The sequence below is a fragment of the Ruditapes philippinarum genome, unplaced genomic scaffold (genome assembly GCF_026571515.1).
Source record: "Ruditapes philippinarum isolate M1 unplaced genomic scaffold, ASM2657151v2 ctg5903_1_1_1_1, whole genome shotgun sequence".
NCBI classification, from domain to species: domain Eukaryota; kingdom Metazoa; phylum Mollusca; class Bivalvia; order Venerida; family Veneridae; genus Ruditapes; species Ruditapes philippinarum.
In genome coordinates, this window is record NW_026856863.1 from 111,529 (window position 1) to 129,253 (window position 17,725).

Sequence of the window (17,725 nt, forward strand, 5' to 3'; positions counted from 1 at the left end):
AATATCCTCTATTTAAAAACTGAAATTGAAATAAAGCTTAACTGAAAGAAAAAGATAGTCAACTCAGTTTTAGTCACTGTACAATCTACTGTGGTATAAATTTACCCTTTGACAAGTCTCTTCCGGTCGAACTGGAAGATGTGACCGACAAGACGACCGAACTGCCGGCTCCGTTGCCGGTGGTTGGTCAACACTCGATGCCATTGTTGATAAAGTCGGTGGAACCCAGGACCTGATTTCCGGTGGAGGAGTGTTTGGCATACGTGGTACTGGCCTTTCGTTCTGGCAAGACTTTGACTTTTCTTTCGGGTGGGAAATTTCTTGTTTAGCTTTGGCAGGTTCTGCTGCAGCAAATGTGTTGCTTTCAATTTCACGTTCGAATGAAGACTGTACCGGAGCCTCGGTTACTCCTGTAACTGGTGCAACCGGAACTCTACGATTAAGGTGATCATCACAGTCATCAGATTCGGTAAGATCAACAACTACAGTCGCTCGACTAGACAGGTCTTGACGTCGTCGGGGCTGCCTAAAATGAATATCATATCATAAAATATTTGTGTGGTGCACTTTTAACAGTTCATGGAGATACAGATGAGCAGTGTAACTACACATTGAAATTTATCCCAGAAAAATGTTAAATTTGTCAAATCAAATAATATATCTTGCAATTTTTTATTTCAGTACCATCAAAAATCCAAAAATTTTCTTTGCTCCCATACTTCTAAAAGTCACATACAAAATTTGTTAACTGAAAATGACTACAGGATAGATTGATGATTTTACTTGAGATTGTTAAATGTCATAATTTCAAAAAATACCATGGGCAAAATATACATGTACCTTTCAAACCCATCAATGTATGTATCAAAACAGGGACCATATACACCCATATCAATTGTTATTCATGTAGAGCTTTCATTGATAGAAATCATTTCAAAGTATCGTCAATATTCTTTAGTCAATCAATAATAAATACACTTTTCAAAGTTTAGATTTCGACCGTTTTTTAAATATCTAGAAATTACGAAAGTTCGTCCATATCCAGGAGCATCTGGGCTATTCAGAAATTAAAAGAATCATAAAATTTAACTTTTTTTTTTAAACGCAAAATTTTTTTCTCAGTTTTGGGCTTAAGACTGATTTCAGACTAAGGACTTTCTATGAAAGGCAGCCCAGGTGTCCATGTCCATAACTGTTTTTATATAAATGACATAATTATTTCATAGCAGTGATGACCAAAAATGGTCACCAAAAAATCATACAATGGGAATTTATAAACAAGACTTAATGTGAATTTAGAACTGTTCAAAATATCTACAACCGTAAAATGTGGTCATACATACCTGTTGGTTTCGATCTTAACGACCTCTATATCGCTATCATCGGAAGCAGACGGCAAATGGACTTCCGGTAAAACAGGTGAAGAAGAACAGTGACGAGAACTCTCCGAAGATTCTTCAGGATCTATTACTGTCAAATCAATACTTCTGTCATTACTAGCTACCATCTCCGATGGCTCTTGTTGCTGATCCGACCATAGTCGTTCCCGAATAACCGAATTATGAATATCCTTTAACGATTTCCTCCGTTCTGGGTGTATTTGAGCACTATTTCTCGTTGTATTATCTCGTATTACACTCGACTGACGATTATCGCCAGAACTGTTGTTCATTATCTGCTGAGAAGGTGTCATTTGTAAAACACGTGTTTCTGCACTCGGTGGGAAAGTATTAGTTGGCTGTGGAAAGGACTGGCCGAAATTGTCACCTTTACGACCGGAAGCCCGGTTCTGCAAAGTTTTACCTTTCATACTGGAGTCTATAGCTCCTTGTTCTGGAAAGTGTTCACAACGGGAATTGTCACAAGTGTGGTATTTCTGACCAGATTCTAATTTTATTGCTTTCGGACGTACAATACCAAGGTTATCGTGTGAATGAGTTCTTTGAGACTGATCATTATGATTACAAATAACTTCCTCGTGTGGACTATATTCTGGAAGAACCAATGAACGGGATGCCGGATTAGAAACAAGAGCCCCGCTAGCATTATTTACCGACATCACGTCAATATCTGTATCTGATGATTCACCAGTTTCGCTGTTAGTGTCCATGCTCTCTTGTGAAGAAAAGATTGGAAGTGACTTAGAATGACCTAAAATTCTATTACCGTATTGGTTGTGTGCGACTATACCCGAACTAGTTGACGGTAGAGGACTGCCGGCATGGTGCCTGATATACCCATGCGAATCTAAACAAGCATCTCTAGGCGGCATCTCACGTCTGGGATCTAGAACAGTATCCGGACTCCGGTTTTGATCCCTCGTACCCCTGGAATACCTGTCCATTTCAAAATGATGTTCTCGACTCAACTTATCATGTGCATGGGGACTGGACTGTCTTTGCTGCAAGAATGGTTCATTCTGAGGGGAAGGAATGTGACTTCTGTTCCTATTTTCTACAATACGCGAGACTCGACCTCTATCTGGGCTCACCATTTCTCTACTGGCACCATTTGAATGATTCCTGCAGGAGCAAGTGTGTGCTTTTTGTTTGCGTTTCCCGCGTTGGTTTGATTTCGGTAGATTAAATAAAGCATACGGATTCAACGAGTCGAACATTGGATCATCAGACCTGTCACTCCAAGCCTCGCGAGGCGTTTCACCCCAAGCAAGTCGGGGAGTCCCAAGCGACTCGTATGGAAAATGAGGATTCCTACGTAAATGTCCGCGATCGTGAATATCACAAACCCGTGTACTGTCTACTCTCAAATCTGATCTACCCCTATCCGAATGCGCAGAACTTCTATGAGCTTTTCGTATTATCGGCAAATCACAATTTAAACTGCAATCTTCGGAATCGCTCTCTGACGAGCACATTTCTACCATACCATCTTGCCAATTCTCGTTCCCCGGTTGTAAACGAGTCACACCTGCCCGCGTATCAAACAATGTACTGTGTCTGTTATCATGATCAGGTGACAACTGCGATAGGTGAGTCATATAGTTCCTAAAGTTGGCGGCCATCTCTGAAGGAACGGGATTATCACAGTAGTTAACAACGCTGTTGGGAACATCTGTTGATGGGATGGGAGAAATCTGACTAGTGTTAACTACACGAGGAACATACCCTGCAAGTATATCATACTGCAAAATAACATTTGTGGCGTGCAGTTGGGAAATAAACAGACAGAAATTTTAGCATAACTGACAATTAAGATAAAAACTTTCCAAAAGAAAAGTTTCTTTGTATCTTTCCAAAGTTAAACAAAACTTTGTTGAAACTTTTATAAAACCTTGTTGCAATTGACTATCAACCTGTTTGTGGATAATGTCTCCTTATTCAATATCTAAACTTCTATGAAATTTAATATATCTTACAAGCTTTTGTTCCTTGAACATAGACAGTTAGAAATGGTTTTCCAAAGTTTTTTTTTGCACATTTACACATTACTTGTCAAAACATCTAATAACAGCTTTACGATACACAGACATGTTTAGAGTCTGTTTGATTAATTGAACACGGCAGATTTAACTCCATTTGTTTGTTTGCAGATTTTATGAAATAAAAACAGTATAGAAAGTGTGCACATCCCAAGCCTGACAAAATTCTATACAACTGGTGGAAGTGTTCTTTACTGTTGCTTAAGCTCAATATTTCTGATAAAGCTCTACATTACTTTCTGACCTTTTCTACTGTCCTGCAAAGCCCAATACTGTTGACTAGGCTCTATAATACTTATGGAGCTCTTTAATGCTGGCCAAGCTTTAAACTGTCAGCCAAGCTCTATATTACTTATAAGCTTTAAAATGGTTGCTGAGCTCTATACTAGAGGCTAAGCTCTATATTACTTATAAGCTTTAAAATGCTTGCTGAGCTCTATACTAGAGGCTAAGCTCTAAATGACTGATAAGCTCTACACAGTTTGTACAACTCTAAAACAGTTGGCAGACCTCTATACTGTTGGTAGAGCTTTATTTTATTGTCAGAGCTCTATACATTTGGCAGAGCTCTCTCTATATTATTGGCAGAGCTCTATACAGTTGTCAAAGCTCTATACTGTTTGTACAGCTCTTAACAGTTGGCAGAGCTCTATACATTTTGCAGAGCTCTATACAGTTGGCATAGCCCAAACTATTGGCAAAACTCTTTACAGTTAGCAGAGCTCTCTACAGTTTATTACACAAATTCAGCAGTGTTAGAATCAGTATTTAATCTAAATTATGAAAGTTTACTGACCTGTTGCTGAATCTAACTGGTTGCTGGTGTCCATGGCAACAACATTCTGTGATTCTGGAGGTACCCAAATAGGTGCAGTAATTGTGTCCATACCTATCAATAACAGAAATAAACACATTCATTATATATCTGAACTCACTGAATTATTCAATGTATCTGGGTTTTTTTTGTTTTGGTTTATTCATAATTTTCTTCAATTTGTGTATCAGTGATTTTTCCCCTACATTTTACAGCCAAATAAAGGCTGTTTCTCCTAGTCCAAAATAAGTATATTTTCCCCTAAAAATGCTTATATTTTCCCCTTAAATGCTCTGTGCACTTTTTCACCAGAACCATGACTTATCAATATCTGATTTATATCCGAAAGCTGTCCCTATATATAGCCTTTGCTATGTATCATGCATATTAAATTGAATTGAAAATTTATCAAATGTGTGGGTAAATTCCAAGAATTTGATTTCAGATTCTCCCCATGCACTATATTTTCCCTTTCAGCAAGCCACAGGTTGTTTTTAAAAATGGGGAAAATAAATCACTGTGTATAAACCACAAAGCCTTATTTCATGTGTAATGAAGAAATTATTAAACTTACAAACTTATAAACTTATGCTGAACTCTTTCGATGTCAAACTTTTAAACACTATCAATTGTATCATTTTACTATCTCAAAGCTCAATCTAACACTATTAATAATGGTAAGCAGTTTTTCTGTGGGGATTCATTGGAAATAATTGGCTGTTTGAAAAAACACAAGATGGTGACAACCTATTGGCAACTGTAGCATTATTTAGGAACTGATTTTAATCAGATTGAGAGAAAAACTTACCACCTAGAGACTGTTGCACAACCACCTCAGCACATGCCTCTAACAGTTGAGGACTTGTGGCTGTCTGGCCTGGAGTCGAACTGTCCGCCATCAGGGAACTGTACCCAGTCGCACCCTCTGCAGTTATTATGTCATCTTTTGGTACGTCTGGTGTAACACCTTCCGCTTTGACGTCACTGATGTCAGCCTGCCAGCTAGTCTCCCCCTCATCACTCACTGTCATCAGCTCACGATCCATTCTAGGAAAAGAATATAATTGAGCCGCGTCACGATAAAACCAACATAATGGGTTTGCGACCAGTATGGATCCAGATCAGCCTGCACATCCTCGCAGTCTGATCGATCCATGCTGTTCGCTTACCAACTCTATTACAAGTGGAGAAACTAAGTTACTGATAGCCAACAGTATGGATCCTGCTGGTCTTGATCCATGCTGGTCGCAAACGCACCATGTTGGTTTTGTCGTGACGCGGCTCATAGTCATATTTTCAATAAATTAAGTTGTAACTACTTAAGTTAATTAACAATGCATGAATCATGAATTCCATTTTGAGTTGTAATCAAGTAATTGTCCACTATATTAATTGCTTTGAACACAGAGATCTTGAACCTTCTTCCCTTTGTTGCAAAAGTGAAGGCACTAGTACTGCTTAACTGCTTGACAGCTAGTTCTTATTACATGTATAAGACCTAATCTATTTCATGTTAATGAATAATCCTGCATTATTCTGATATTTTTCATTTTCAATGTTTCATTACGTTGATGTGAGCCAGTGCCGGCAAAATCAATTGTCCGTATTGCCAAAGTTGTCCTACAGCCTGTACGGACAAGTGAAAATTTTCAAGAATTAACTATGTAAATATCATACGGACAAGTTAAAAAATGCTTCACTTAAAATCTGACAAGTAAGTCAAAATCAGATTTTGCCGGCACTGTCTGACCCTGAATAAACCGATAACACAAACCCCTAACTCTAGCAGTAATCGGAGTGATTTTGTTGAAAATCATAATTTTGAAGATTCTAAACTAAACTTATTTCTAAAATCTAGCTTGGTAAATAATTTGTTAAATGTAACTGGATAATGATTTGTTCAGATATTTGTTTTTCTCATAAACCACTGACTATCACTCCTGAGGTCCCGGGTTCGATCCTGGGTTACACCCTTGGGATTTTTCAGAGACACTTTCAGTGTTTCCCACCTACCTAGAGGTGTACTGGTAAGAAATCCAGGTAATCCTCGCATGTATCAGTGCTATACACTGGGCATGTAAAAGAACCAAGGGGTCTATTCAATAAGAGCTAGGGACTGGTTCCCGGATTCCCTTGTATCTTAAAGCTGTTTCTTAAATGTATACAATGTATGCCTGCTTAGAGTGACCGAAAACGATTTTAAAGCAGTATGATGTAGAAATAGAAATAGAAAAAAAAGATATCTTATTCTTGATAAAATTTACTGCATGGATCTAACAGTCTACATAATTATAATAATTTGTAAACACATGTAATGTTAATTAGACCTAAACAAAACACAATAAACGTATTTCGCGTAAGTTTGTATACGTTAGCAGAGACCGGAAGTTCGGATCGTAGATTTTCACACACAAACAAACAATCGTTTAATTCATTCAACCGGCTCTTCACAACTAATTAATGGAAAAATGGAAATTTGTTTTTAACATAGCTTATATTTTACAAAATAAAACAATAATAATACCTTTAAATGGCCACAGCAAGCTTCAAAATTCTAAATTTTAGTCAAATTGTAAAATCGATTCTTTCTCCTCCATTGTTTTTTGTTGAAACAGACTGGTTCTCAAATATTATTATAAGTCTCATTTGTAAAAGAGCAAGCGAGCCAGTCTACACTAATCAAAGTACTTGAGCGATTAAGGTCAGACTATGCTACTGATTTTCAAAAACAAAACAAAAACTTACTTTTAATACAAATTGCCCTCAAAAATACTTTAAAATGAGTACTCATTCGTAAAATTGTTTGATAAAAGTATGCGTGACACATAAAAACATCTTGTTATATATTTTCCGTTCAGTTTATTTCTACAGTAACCAGTATAATATGTAGGTCTCAGTCAAAAAAATAATGCGGTCATAGTACGCCGATAATACGGCGTTCCAGGCTACAACAATACAATCAAAGTATTTTTTTTAGTTTTTATGACATTATTTGTGACATTTTTGCACTCTTGTTTTAACTTAGACATCTTTTAGTGAAGTCATAAATACATGGAACTTTGCTTAGACTACATACGTATTCACAGACTTGAATAATAATTTAAATCAGTGTTGCATAAAGATAAACATGTTTATTGATTCAGACTTTTTGTTTCCATTTGCATATACAAGCGAGTCTTGAGGCCATTTTTTTCAAAACCAATCGATACATTTTTTTAACCCTGAGCCTGCTAGCCGCAACTGATTCTACGCAGACCAATATCAGTTGGCATATCAATGTTGTCTAATCATGGCCTCAGCTGTTTTTTAGATTTCAGATTTAAAATTATTAAATTATTAAGATTTCAATTTATATATTATTTCTAGAAATTCACTCCCATTATTTTTATTACTGTCAAAAGCTTCGGCCGAGACTACCACCGTGAATTTTATTGCAATAAGAACCCTCTGAAAGGCCTATATCATCGTGGATTGTGTGAGCTTTAAATACTGTATTCCCGGAGGCTATCACCGTTAATTTTGTTGCAATAAGAACCCTACCGTTGGTTTTGTGAGCTTTACTACATGTATTCCCTTAGGCTATCACCGTGGGTTTTATTACAATAAGAACTCTCTAAAAAGCGTACCACCGTTGGTTGTGTGAGTTTTACTGTACATATTCCCATAGGCTTTTACCGTGTTTTTTTTTTGTTGCGAAAACGAACCCTCTTAAAGGCCTAGCTATCACTGTGGATTGTATGAGCTTTACTGTATTCCCTGAGGCTATCAACGCGAGCATTATTGCATTAAGAACCCTCTAAAAGGCCTATCACCATTGGTTGTGTGAGCTTTACTGTATTCCCTGAGGCTATCAACGTGGTCATTATTACATTAAGAATTAACCCTCCAAAAAGCTTATCACCATGGGTTGTGTGAGCTTTACAGTATCAAATCAGGGTATCCCCATAGAAACCCTCTAATAGGTCTACCGGCGTGGATAGTGTGACCTAAACTGTAATCCCTGTTGCTATCACCGTGAGTTTTATGCTATAAGAACGCTAAAAAGGCATATAATCGTGGGTTTTGTGATCTTCACTATATTCCCTAAGGCTATCACCGTTGGGTTTTACAGCGAAAAGAACTCACAGAAAGGTCTATCACCGTGGGCTGTGTGAGCTTTCTACTTTTCCCTGAGACTAACACCGTGGAATATTGTGAAAAGTATATTTAAAAAGGCCTATCACCGTGGGTTGTGTGAGCTTTACTGTATTCCCTGAGGCTATACACCGTGGGTTTATTGTGATAAGAACATTTTGAAAGGCCAATCACCGTGGGTTGTGTGTGCTTTCCACTATTCCCTGAGGCTATCACCGTGGGGATATTGTGATGAGAACCTTTGAAAGGCCTATCACCGTGGGTTGTGTGAGCTTTACTGTATTCCCTGAGGCTATCAACGTAGGCATTGCGTTACGAACCCTCTAAAAGGCCTATCACCGTGGATTGTTTGAGCTTTACTGTATTCCCTGAGACTATCAACGTGGGCATTGCGTTAAGAATCCTCTAAAAGGCCTATCACCGTGGATTGTGTGAGCTACTGTATTCCCTTAGGCTATCAACGTGGACATAATTACATTAAGAGCCCTCTAAAAGGCCTATCACCATGGATTGTGTGAGCTTTACTGTATTCCCTGAGGCTATCAAGGTGGTCATTATTACATTAAGAACCCTCCAAAAAGAGCTTATCACTATGGGTTGTGTGAGCTTTACAGTTTCAAATCAGGGTATCCCCATGGGTTTCATTGCGATAAAAACCCTCTAATAGGTCTAACAGCGTAGAAAGTGTGACCTAAACTGTAATCCCTTAGGCTATCACCGTGAGTTTTATGCTTTAAGAGCGCTAAATAAGGCATATTGTCGTGGGTTGTGTGATCTTCACTATATTCCCTAAGGCTATCACCGTTGGGTTTTACAGCGAAAAAAAACTCTCAGAAAGGTCTATCACCGTGGGTTGTGTGAGCTTTCTACTTTTCTCTGGGACTAACACCGTGGGTTTATTGTGAAAAGTATATTTTGAAAGTCCTATCACCGTGCGTTGTGTGAGCTTTACTGTATTCCCTGAGACTATCACCGTGGGGATTTTGTGATAAGAACCTTGTGGAACGCCTATCACCATGGGTTGTGTGAGCTTTACTGTATTCCGTGAGGCTATCAACGTGGTAATTTTTTCGTTAAGAACCCCCTTCAAGGCCTATCTCCGTGGGTTGTGTAAGCTTAACTGTATTAAATGAGGCTATCACCGTGAGTTTTAATGCAATAACAACCCTCTAGAAGGCCTTTTCCGTGGGTTGTGTGAGCTTTACTGTATTCCCTGAGGCTTACACCGTGGGTTTTAAAGGCCTATCGCTGTTGGTTGTGGAAGCTTTACTATATTCCCTGAGGTTTAAACGTAGGTTTTATTGCCATTAGAACCCTTTAAAAGGCAGATCACCGTAGATTGTGTGAGATTTACCGTATTCCATGAGGCTTCCACCGTGAGCGATTTTTTTTAGATAAGAACCCTCTGAAAGGCCTATTACCGTGGGTAGTGTGAGCTTTACTGTAATTCCTGAAGCTATCACCGTGGGTTTTATTACAATAAGAACCCTCTAAAAGGCCTATTACCGTGGGTTTTGTGAGCTTTACTGTATAGCCTGAGGCTATCACCGAGGGTTTTATTACAATAAGAACCCTCTAAAAGGCATATTACCGTTGGTTGTGTGAGCTTTACTGTGAACACTGAAGCTATCGAAGTGTGTTTTTATTGCGATAAGAACCATCTGAAAGGGCCATCACTGTAGGTTGCGTGAAATTTACCGTAATGCTGAGGCTATCGAAGTTGGTTTTATTTAATAAGAACTCTTTATTTCACGGCGTCTCAACGCCGTGATATTGTGATGGGTAGTTTTCGGTAGCATGGGCAAAAGTCACGTGACAAAATGCCTTTCGATTTCTACAGCCGACATTTTATTGTTTTTACGCAATCATTGTACAGCCCATTTCCGTGAAAAGTTACATAGAAACAGTTTTTTTTTCAAAACCATATAGAATCTAAACAGTATTTTTATCAACACACGAAATATCAGCGTTTTATATTAACACATTTCCGGACATCCTTTCGACATGCTTGAGAAATTCGCCTTGAATGGATTATGTATGGTGGCTGATTAACGCCATCCAAATATTTTCGCGTCTTCGCCTCAAAATGCGAAAACACGAAGGGACGACATATTTTGACTAATGTGTTCTCATGTCGGATCTATGTCTCTCTCGGAGTGAATCTTTTCACGTGTAAAATGTCTTTGAACATTACATTCCTAAGTTTCTATATTTGCAATTAAGGACTTAAATTGTCTTCTTTTTTTAGCTCACCAGAGCCGAAGGCTCAGGGTGAGCTATTAGTAACAAAGGGGGATACTCCAGCGTCCGTCGTCCGTCGTCATGCGTCAACAATCATCTTCTTCTCTGAAACTGCTCGGCAGATTTAACTAAAATTTGGTCTGTAGCATCCTTGTGATAGTCACACTTAAATTTGCTCATGTCATTTCAATTGGCCCCTTTTAGGGTTCAGCAGAGCTAAAAATAGATAAACCTTTAAACATCTTCTACTACAGAACTAATGGATGGATGATTACCAAACTTTGTCTGTAGCATCCTTAGGTTGTCTTTTATCAAGTTTGCTCATATTAATTTGATTGGCCCCTTTTAGGGGTCACTAGGGCTAAAAATAGAAAAACCTTTAGACATCTTCTTCTACAGAACCAATTGGTGGATGATCACCAAACTTTGTCTGTAGCATTCTTGGGTAGTCTTTTATCAAGTTTGCTCATATTAATTTGATTGGCCCCTTGTAGGGGCTGCTATAACTAAAAATAGAAATACCTTTTTACGTCTTCTTCTACAGAACTAATTGATGGATGATCACCAAACTTTGTCTGTAGCATCCTTAGGTAGTCTTTTATCAAGTTTGCTCATATTAATTTGATTGGCCCCTTTTAGGGGTCACTAGGGCTTAAAATAGAAAACCTTTAGACATTTTCTTCTACAGAACCAATTGATGGATGATCACCAAACTTTGTCTGTAGCATTCTTGGGTAGTCTTTTATCAAGTTTGCTCATATTAATTTGATTGGCCCCTTTTAAGGGCCGCTATAGCTTAAAATAGAAATACCTTTAAATGTCTTCTTCTACAGAACTAATAGATGGATGATCACAAAACTTTGTCAGTACCATTCTTGGGTAGACTTTTATTAAGTTTGCTCGTATTTATTTGATTGGCCCCTTTTAGGGGTCTCTAGGGCTAAAAATAGAAAAACCTTAGACATCTTTTTCTACAGAACTAATGGATGGATGATTAACAAACTTTGTCAGTAGCATTCTTGGGTAGTCTTTTATCAAGTTTGCTCATATTAATTTGGTTGGCCCCTTGTAGGGGCCGCTAAAGCTAAAAATAGAAATACCTTTAAACATCTGCTTCTACAGAACTAATAGATGAATGATCACCATACTTTGTCTGTAGCCTTCTTTGGTAGTCTTTTATCAAGTTTGCTCATCTTAATTTGATTGGCCCCTTTTAGGGGTCTCTAGGGCTAAAAATAGAAAAACCTTTAAAAATCTTCATCTGCAGAGCTAATTGATAGATGATCATTAAACTTTGTCAGTAGCATTCTTAGGTAGTCTTTAATCAAGTTTGCTAATATTAATTTGATTGGTCCTGTTAAAGCTAAAGCTTAAATGCACTAGCATTTCTTTAAATTAAAGTTTAAAGATATTCTAAGCTCTAATTTTAATATAAAAAAATATTGACAATGGATACACAGTCTCCTTATAAATATAAATATGAAATATACGTGTTTTGACTTCACACAAAGTAGATAAGTTATGTTTTAAACTCTTAACACTATTCGTGGTCACAGTATAAATATAATGATAGTGTCATTACAAAAACTTTTTTTTATTTTTTTTTTATAGAAAAGACCATCTTTACATTGCCTGTAATAGCATATGCAGTTTCTTGTACATAGTATATTCATTCTTATATCCAAATAAGACATTTTCAGCAAGAATTTCATAAATTTCATTGGCTTGGGTCATGACCTGTTTATGATGTGTAAATATATTTTAGCTCTGGAATTCGGACTATTGCATCATTGTAAGGTCAGTTGTAGGTCATTAACCAGTAAAAAAAATAGGCCTAAAGAAACATAAAATTTGTTTCTCCTGTACTTTACTATCAAAGATGAGTTTAACTGCTCAATTCTCTTATTGAATTTTGTAAAAAATTGTAATTTTTTCATTTTTTTTGTTGAATTAACAAGGGACAAGGGGTTTAATTTCTGTTCCTGAATTGAATTTTGATATGAACTGGCTTACTTTTGATATATTTAATATCGCTTTACCTACTTTTTTTGTCTTTATTGTACAGACTTGAAATTTGGACCATGGGTGTAATTTGTGTAATTTTTTATGTTGAATTCAATTTTGATACCAGCTGACCTACTTTAGGTATTACTGACATCATTTGAACTACTGTCTTGTATTTTAACATTCAGATTTTAAATGTTGACCAGGTTTGTAAATTCTGATGCCGAAATGAATTTTGATATCAACTGACCTACTTTTGATATTTTTGATATAATTTGACTTTCATTCTTGTGTTCTTGACATACAGACTTGAAATTTGGACTAGGGGTGTAATTTCTGATGCTGAATTGAATTTTGATATCAACTGGCCTACTTTTCATATTTTTTACAATGTTGGACCTATTGTCTTTTTTTGAGGTACAGTTATGTTACCATACAGAATGTATAAAAAAATTTGTTGTCCCAAACTGTGAACTTTAGAAATCACACCTTACATGTTTTGCATGTGACATTTTGTGTTTTCATTCAAAAAAAGTTATAAAAAAAATGTCCAATCAAAATTAATCCTGCTCTAGTGGTCAGTTATTCTGCATTTATTCTACATAGTCTCATAGGAACACACTTGCAACATACATATTTTTAACAAATCCTTTCCAAAATATTAGGGCAAAATATTACAATTTATATAGTGAATAATGAAATGATGGGTTAGATGAGTCATCTAGGGCCATCTTAGTGGCCCTATTGTTTATTATGAAGAAAAAAAGCTAAAACAATCAGTGTTGTGAAAGTATATTACTAGAGGGGCAAGTTAAAGTTGAGCTGAACTTGCCGAAAGAGCTGGACTTGCCTTTCAGCAAGTTCTTTTGAAAAATAATTTCCAACACTGAAAAGCAGTTGTTTCTGGTGAGCGACTCAGGGCCATCATGGCCCTCTTGTTTAATAATTTCATTTTTCTTGCGCAATTCTCTAAAATGAGACTTGGTTTTTCTATATGCGTTTCAGAATTAACATTCACCATACCAGGTTGTAAAATAACTTAATTTGGTCCTTAAATCAGTTTTTACCACAACATCAAACTTCATTCAGAATTCATGTCACGTTATTGTGAGCAAAATTCTGAGTTTCCTTTAGATATGAGCAAGAAAATGTTTATTACCCCCCGCCGAAAAGACGGATATAGAATTAGTCTCCATCCGTCCGTCCGTCTGTCCTTCCGTCCGTCACTCTACATTTTTGTCCGGAGCATATCTCAAAAAGTATCAATTTGAAACTTCATAGGTGGAGGTATCAACTTGAAACTTCATTTGTGGATAAATCATATTTAGGAAAAGTGCAGTGCACAAGAATGATAACTCTACGCTGCATATTTTTTTCATTGTTGCCCTTTGTTATTCTTCAAACTCAATTTTTGTCCACAGCATAACTCAAAAAGCCTTTGAGATATCAACATGAAACTTCATGTGGATAGATCTCACTCAGGAGGTGTGCAATGCAAGAGTGATAACTGTACCATTTCTAAATTTTGAGTTATTGCTCTTTGTTATTTTTCATACTTAATTTTTCACCTGAGTGGAGCATAAATTAACTAAAAAAACAAACTTTGAGATGTCAATGTAATCTTCATAGGTAGATAGATCTTTTTGAGGATGAATGTTGTGCGAAAGAATGATAACTCTAACCTTTATAATGTTTGAGTAATTGCCATTTGTTATTTTTCAAACTTTTTGTCCGGAGCTTATCTAAAAAAAATGTTAGAGGTAACAACTTGAAACTTCATAGGTGGATAGATCTTATTGGGGAGCATTGCAGCACACTAGAATGATAACATACCGTGCATTGTTTTTTCAGTTATTGCACTTTGTTATTTTTCATACTTTATTTTTGTCCAGGGTATAACTACAAAAGCATTTGAGATTTCAACATGAAACTTCATAGGTGGATAGATCTTACTCAGGAGGTATGCAGTACAAAAGAGTGATAACTCTACCCTTCATAATTTTTGAGTTATTGCCCTTTGTTATTTTCCATACTAAATTTTTCACCTGAGTGGAGCATATCTCTGAAAAAGTCTTTGAAATGTCAACATGAAACTTTATAGGTGGATAGATCTTATTGGGGAGGAATGTTGTGCGCAAGAATAATACCCTTTATATTTTGTTAGTTATTGCCATTCGTTATTTTTCATACTTTTTGTCCGGAGCTTATCTCAATTATTATTAATTGAGCCTTGAATTTAAACTAAATGTGTCTGTATTTCTTACCATCCTTTAATGGTTTTAGATTATCATTATTGTTTAATAGGTTTACTTAATTAATGTTGTTCATTATGTCTTATTTATATGATTATGTTTTATCGGATTTATGTAAAGCACTCTTGAACATTTATTATTTATGAAAAGAGTGCTATAGAAATGTGGTATATAATAATAATAATAATAATAATAATCTCAAAAAGGTATTAGAGGTATCAACTTGAAACTTATTAGGTGGATATATCTCATTGAGGAGGAGTCAGCACACAAGACATTTAACCTACCGTGCATTATTTTTCAGTTATTGCCCTTTGTTATTTTTCATACTTAATTTTGTCCAGAGCATAACTACAAAGGCCTTTGAGATATCAAAATGAACCTGCATAGGTGGATAAATCTCACTCGAGAGGTATGCAGTACACAAGAATGATAATTATTCTGCTCTACTACATATAAACATGGCTCCTGTAACAAGTTACATGATAATGATATTTTAAAACCTTCTGAACAAGTTAACATGTCAATTCAAAACAATGCTATTTGGAGATACCTTATCAATATATTTAACTGTTTTTTTTTTTGTTTTTTTTTGTATGGGTTTTTTTTTTTTTTCGCCGTGACAATCATATTGCTGCATTTCCCAGCAATTTTTTTACTTGTACGGCCTATGACCGAGGGTTGTGTGAGCTTTACTGTATTCCCTTAGGATACCACCATGGGTTATATTGCGATAAGAACCCTCTGAAACGCCTATGACCCTTGGTTGTGTGAGCTGAACTGTATTCCCTGAGGCTATCCCGTGAGTTTAATTGCTATTAGTACCTTCTAAAAGGCCTATCACCGTGGGTGGTGTGAGCTGTACTGTATTCCTTGAGGCTATCACCTTGGGTTTTATTTTTTGGACAGGAGATTTGTTATTTCTGTATGTAAAATGTAGAAAATTTCGAAAAAAAAACCCACAATATTATCGAGACAACCGTGGGAAAACCATTACCCTGATTTCAATATGGATTCGAATTTGTTAAAGCTTGGTGGGTCTCCTTTATAATAAAATCAGGTCAAAAGCCTTAACACAAGTAAAATGTTCGGGATATTTCCGTGTGGCATGGTCGTCTTTGCGACCGGTGCTTTGTTTCTTCTGTATAAAAACTGTAGAAATTTTGTAAAAAAAAACCCACAATATTCTCGAGACAACCTCGAAAAAAAACATTTGTCTGATTCCAATGCGGATTCCATTTTGTACAATTTGACGGGTTTTCATTACAGTACTATCAATCCCAAAGCAATAAACCAAGTAAAATGTCCAGGAGATTTCCGCGTATAGCATAGTCGTTTTTCGGACCGTCGATTTGTTCTTTCTGTATATATAGTATAGAAATTTACGTAAAAAACCCACAAAATTAACGAGACAACTTTGCCTTATTCCAGGAATTGAACTTATGTTGCATTCAAATGAAATAGTGAGTATGTTCTGCTGCACAGATATATCAGGCCCAAACCCTAACCCAAGCACAGGCAATATAACCTAAACTTGCAAGTAATGTTTTCCAGCAACCCTCCATTTTTCTTGAGTTTTTTTTAAAGAATATTGTTTTAATTAGAACAAAAATATATTTTGAAATCTGGTTAAAGCTTTATACTTGAAATAATGTAAACAATGGTACAAATTCAATAATTAGATATTTTAAGTTTGTTACAAATATTATCATGTTAATTTAACTATTCCAGATTGAATGATTTGTATTTTCTGTAAGATTGAAAGCAGAATGAAATTTGTCAAGGATTCAAATATTTGAAATGTAGATGTGGTTTTTTGTACATTGAAAAAGCGATTTTTTTCTCTCTCATCTTATGTGTTATATATAAGAGATGGACTCAAAATACCAAATGTTTGGTCATTTCTATGTAGAAACCATCGAAATCCGCATGTGCTTTGTAATTATTAACGAATAAATATCTGTATTAAACACTTATAAACATGTACGTGTTTATTTTTTTATAATTATTTCAAAACAAGGTTATTGTATTGTTTAATTATAAATAATTTATGTTTGTCTTAACATAAATATGACTTTCTATTAATAGCAGCCATTTTGATATCGTTCGTTATGGTTGAAAGTGAAATTTGTCCGACAGAAATAAGTGAGCGGAAATTCCACACGAGTACAAAATGCCTACACAACCTAAAGGCCAAGTAAATATTTTCTATAGTTTTATATTTTTAACCAAAAAAAATTTGGATTACTTTCAATTACATTTATGTTTTATTAACCGTGACCTCTACACTACATATCGGATAAGTCAAATAAAATTATGCTTATTTTCTTCAAACGTGTCTTCGAATAGACGCGGAGAAGACAAGTTTGCTAGGACAATCAACAATATTTCACCTCTGACAGTCATTCCAGCAAACTCTCATCTAACGTCTGTAAGAAGACACTTCAGAAGAAAAATCGTACTGTATATCCATTACAAAGACTCCATGAAAGGACACTTTATAAGAATGTTTCATCTATGATTATTGTAATATAATAGCAAAAATTTGATCTGTCTATTCAGGTGACATTGAGTGGCATGAACTACGATAATTTTCATACCACAGGATGAAAATAATTCCTATAATCCTGTATTTATAGAAGTAAAATAGAATTTTTCTGTGAACTTCACTTTGACTTTGTGTATTGATTGAGATAGCAATGTAAATATGTTTCAATGCAGTGAAAATTATTTTCTTTACAGAGAAAATACGGAAAATGAAAATACGCATTTTATTTCATCAATATTTATCAATATTTCAATTACAAGTTTGATAAACGTTTATCTTAATTTTAATGTATC

The 17,725-nt window shown here is 35.8% G+C and overlaps 1 protein-coding gene across 1 annotated transcript; it reads right to left on the bottom strand.

Annotated features, from left to right (window-relative positions):
* Positions 1-69: 69 nt before the first annotated feature.
* Positions 70-6,898, bottom strand: LOC132747953 (uncharacterized). Its single transcript, XM_060737487.1, has 5 exons — positions 6,778-6,898; positions 5,062-5,300; positions 4,236-4,328; positions 1,344-3,126; positions 70-526 (listed from the first exon to the last, which is right to left on the bottom strand). Exons 2-5 carry the CDS (start codon positions 5,297-5,299, stop codon positions 70-72), a joined length of 2,571 nt encoding a protein of 856 aa, XP_060593470.1. The 5' UTR covers position 5,300; positions 6,778-6,898.
* Positions 6,899-17,725: the final 10,827 nt, after the last annotated feature.

What these genes read in the sequence shown, in the direction of transcription:
- LOC132747953 (XM_060737487.1), bottom strand. Translation starts at nt 5,299, where the DNA reads ATGGATCGTGAGCTGATGACAGTGAGTGATGAGGGGGAGACTAGCTGG. An exon ending in TGTGCAACAGTCTCTAGGTG is followed by an intron (nt 4,329 to 5,061) that starts GTAAGTTTTTCT and finishes TGTTATTGATAG; the next exon opens with GTATGGACACAATTACTGCA. An exon ending in CCAGTTAGATTCAGCAACAG is followed by an intron (nt 3,127 to 4,235) that starts GTCAGTAAACTT and finishes ATATACTTGCAG; the next exon opens with GGTATGTTCCTCGTGTAGTT.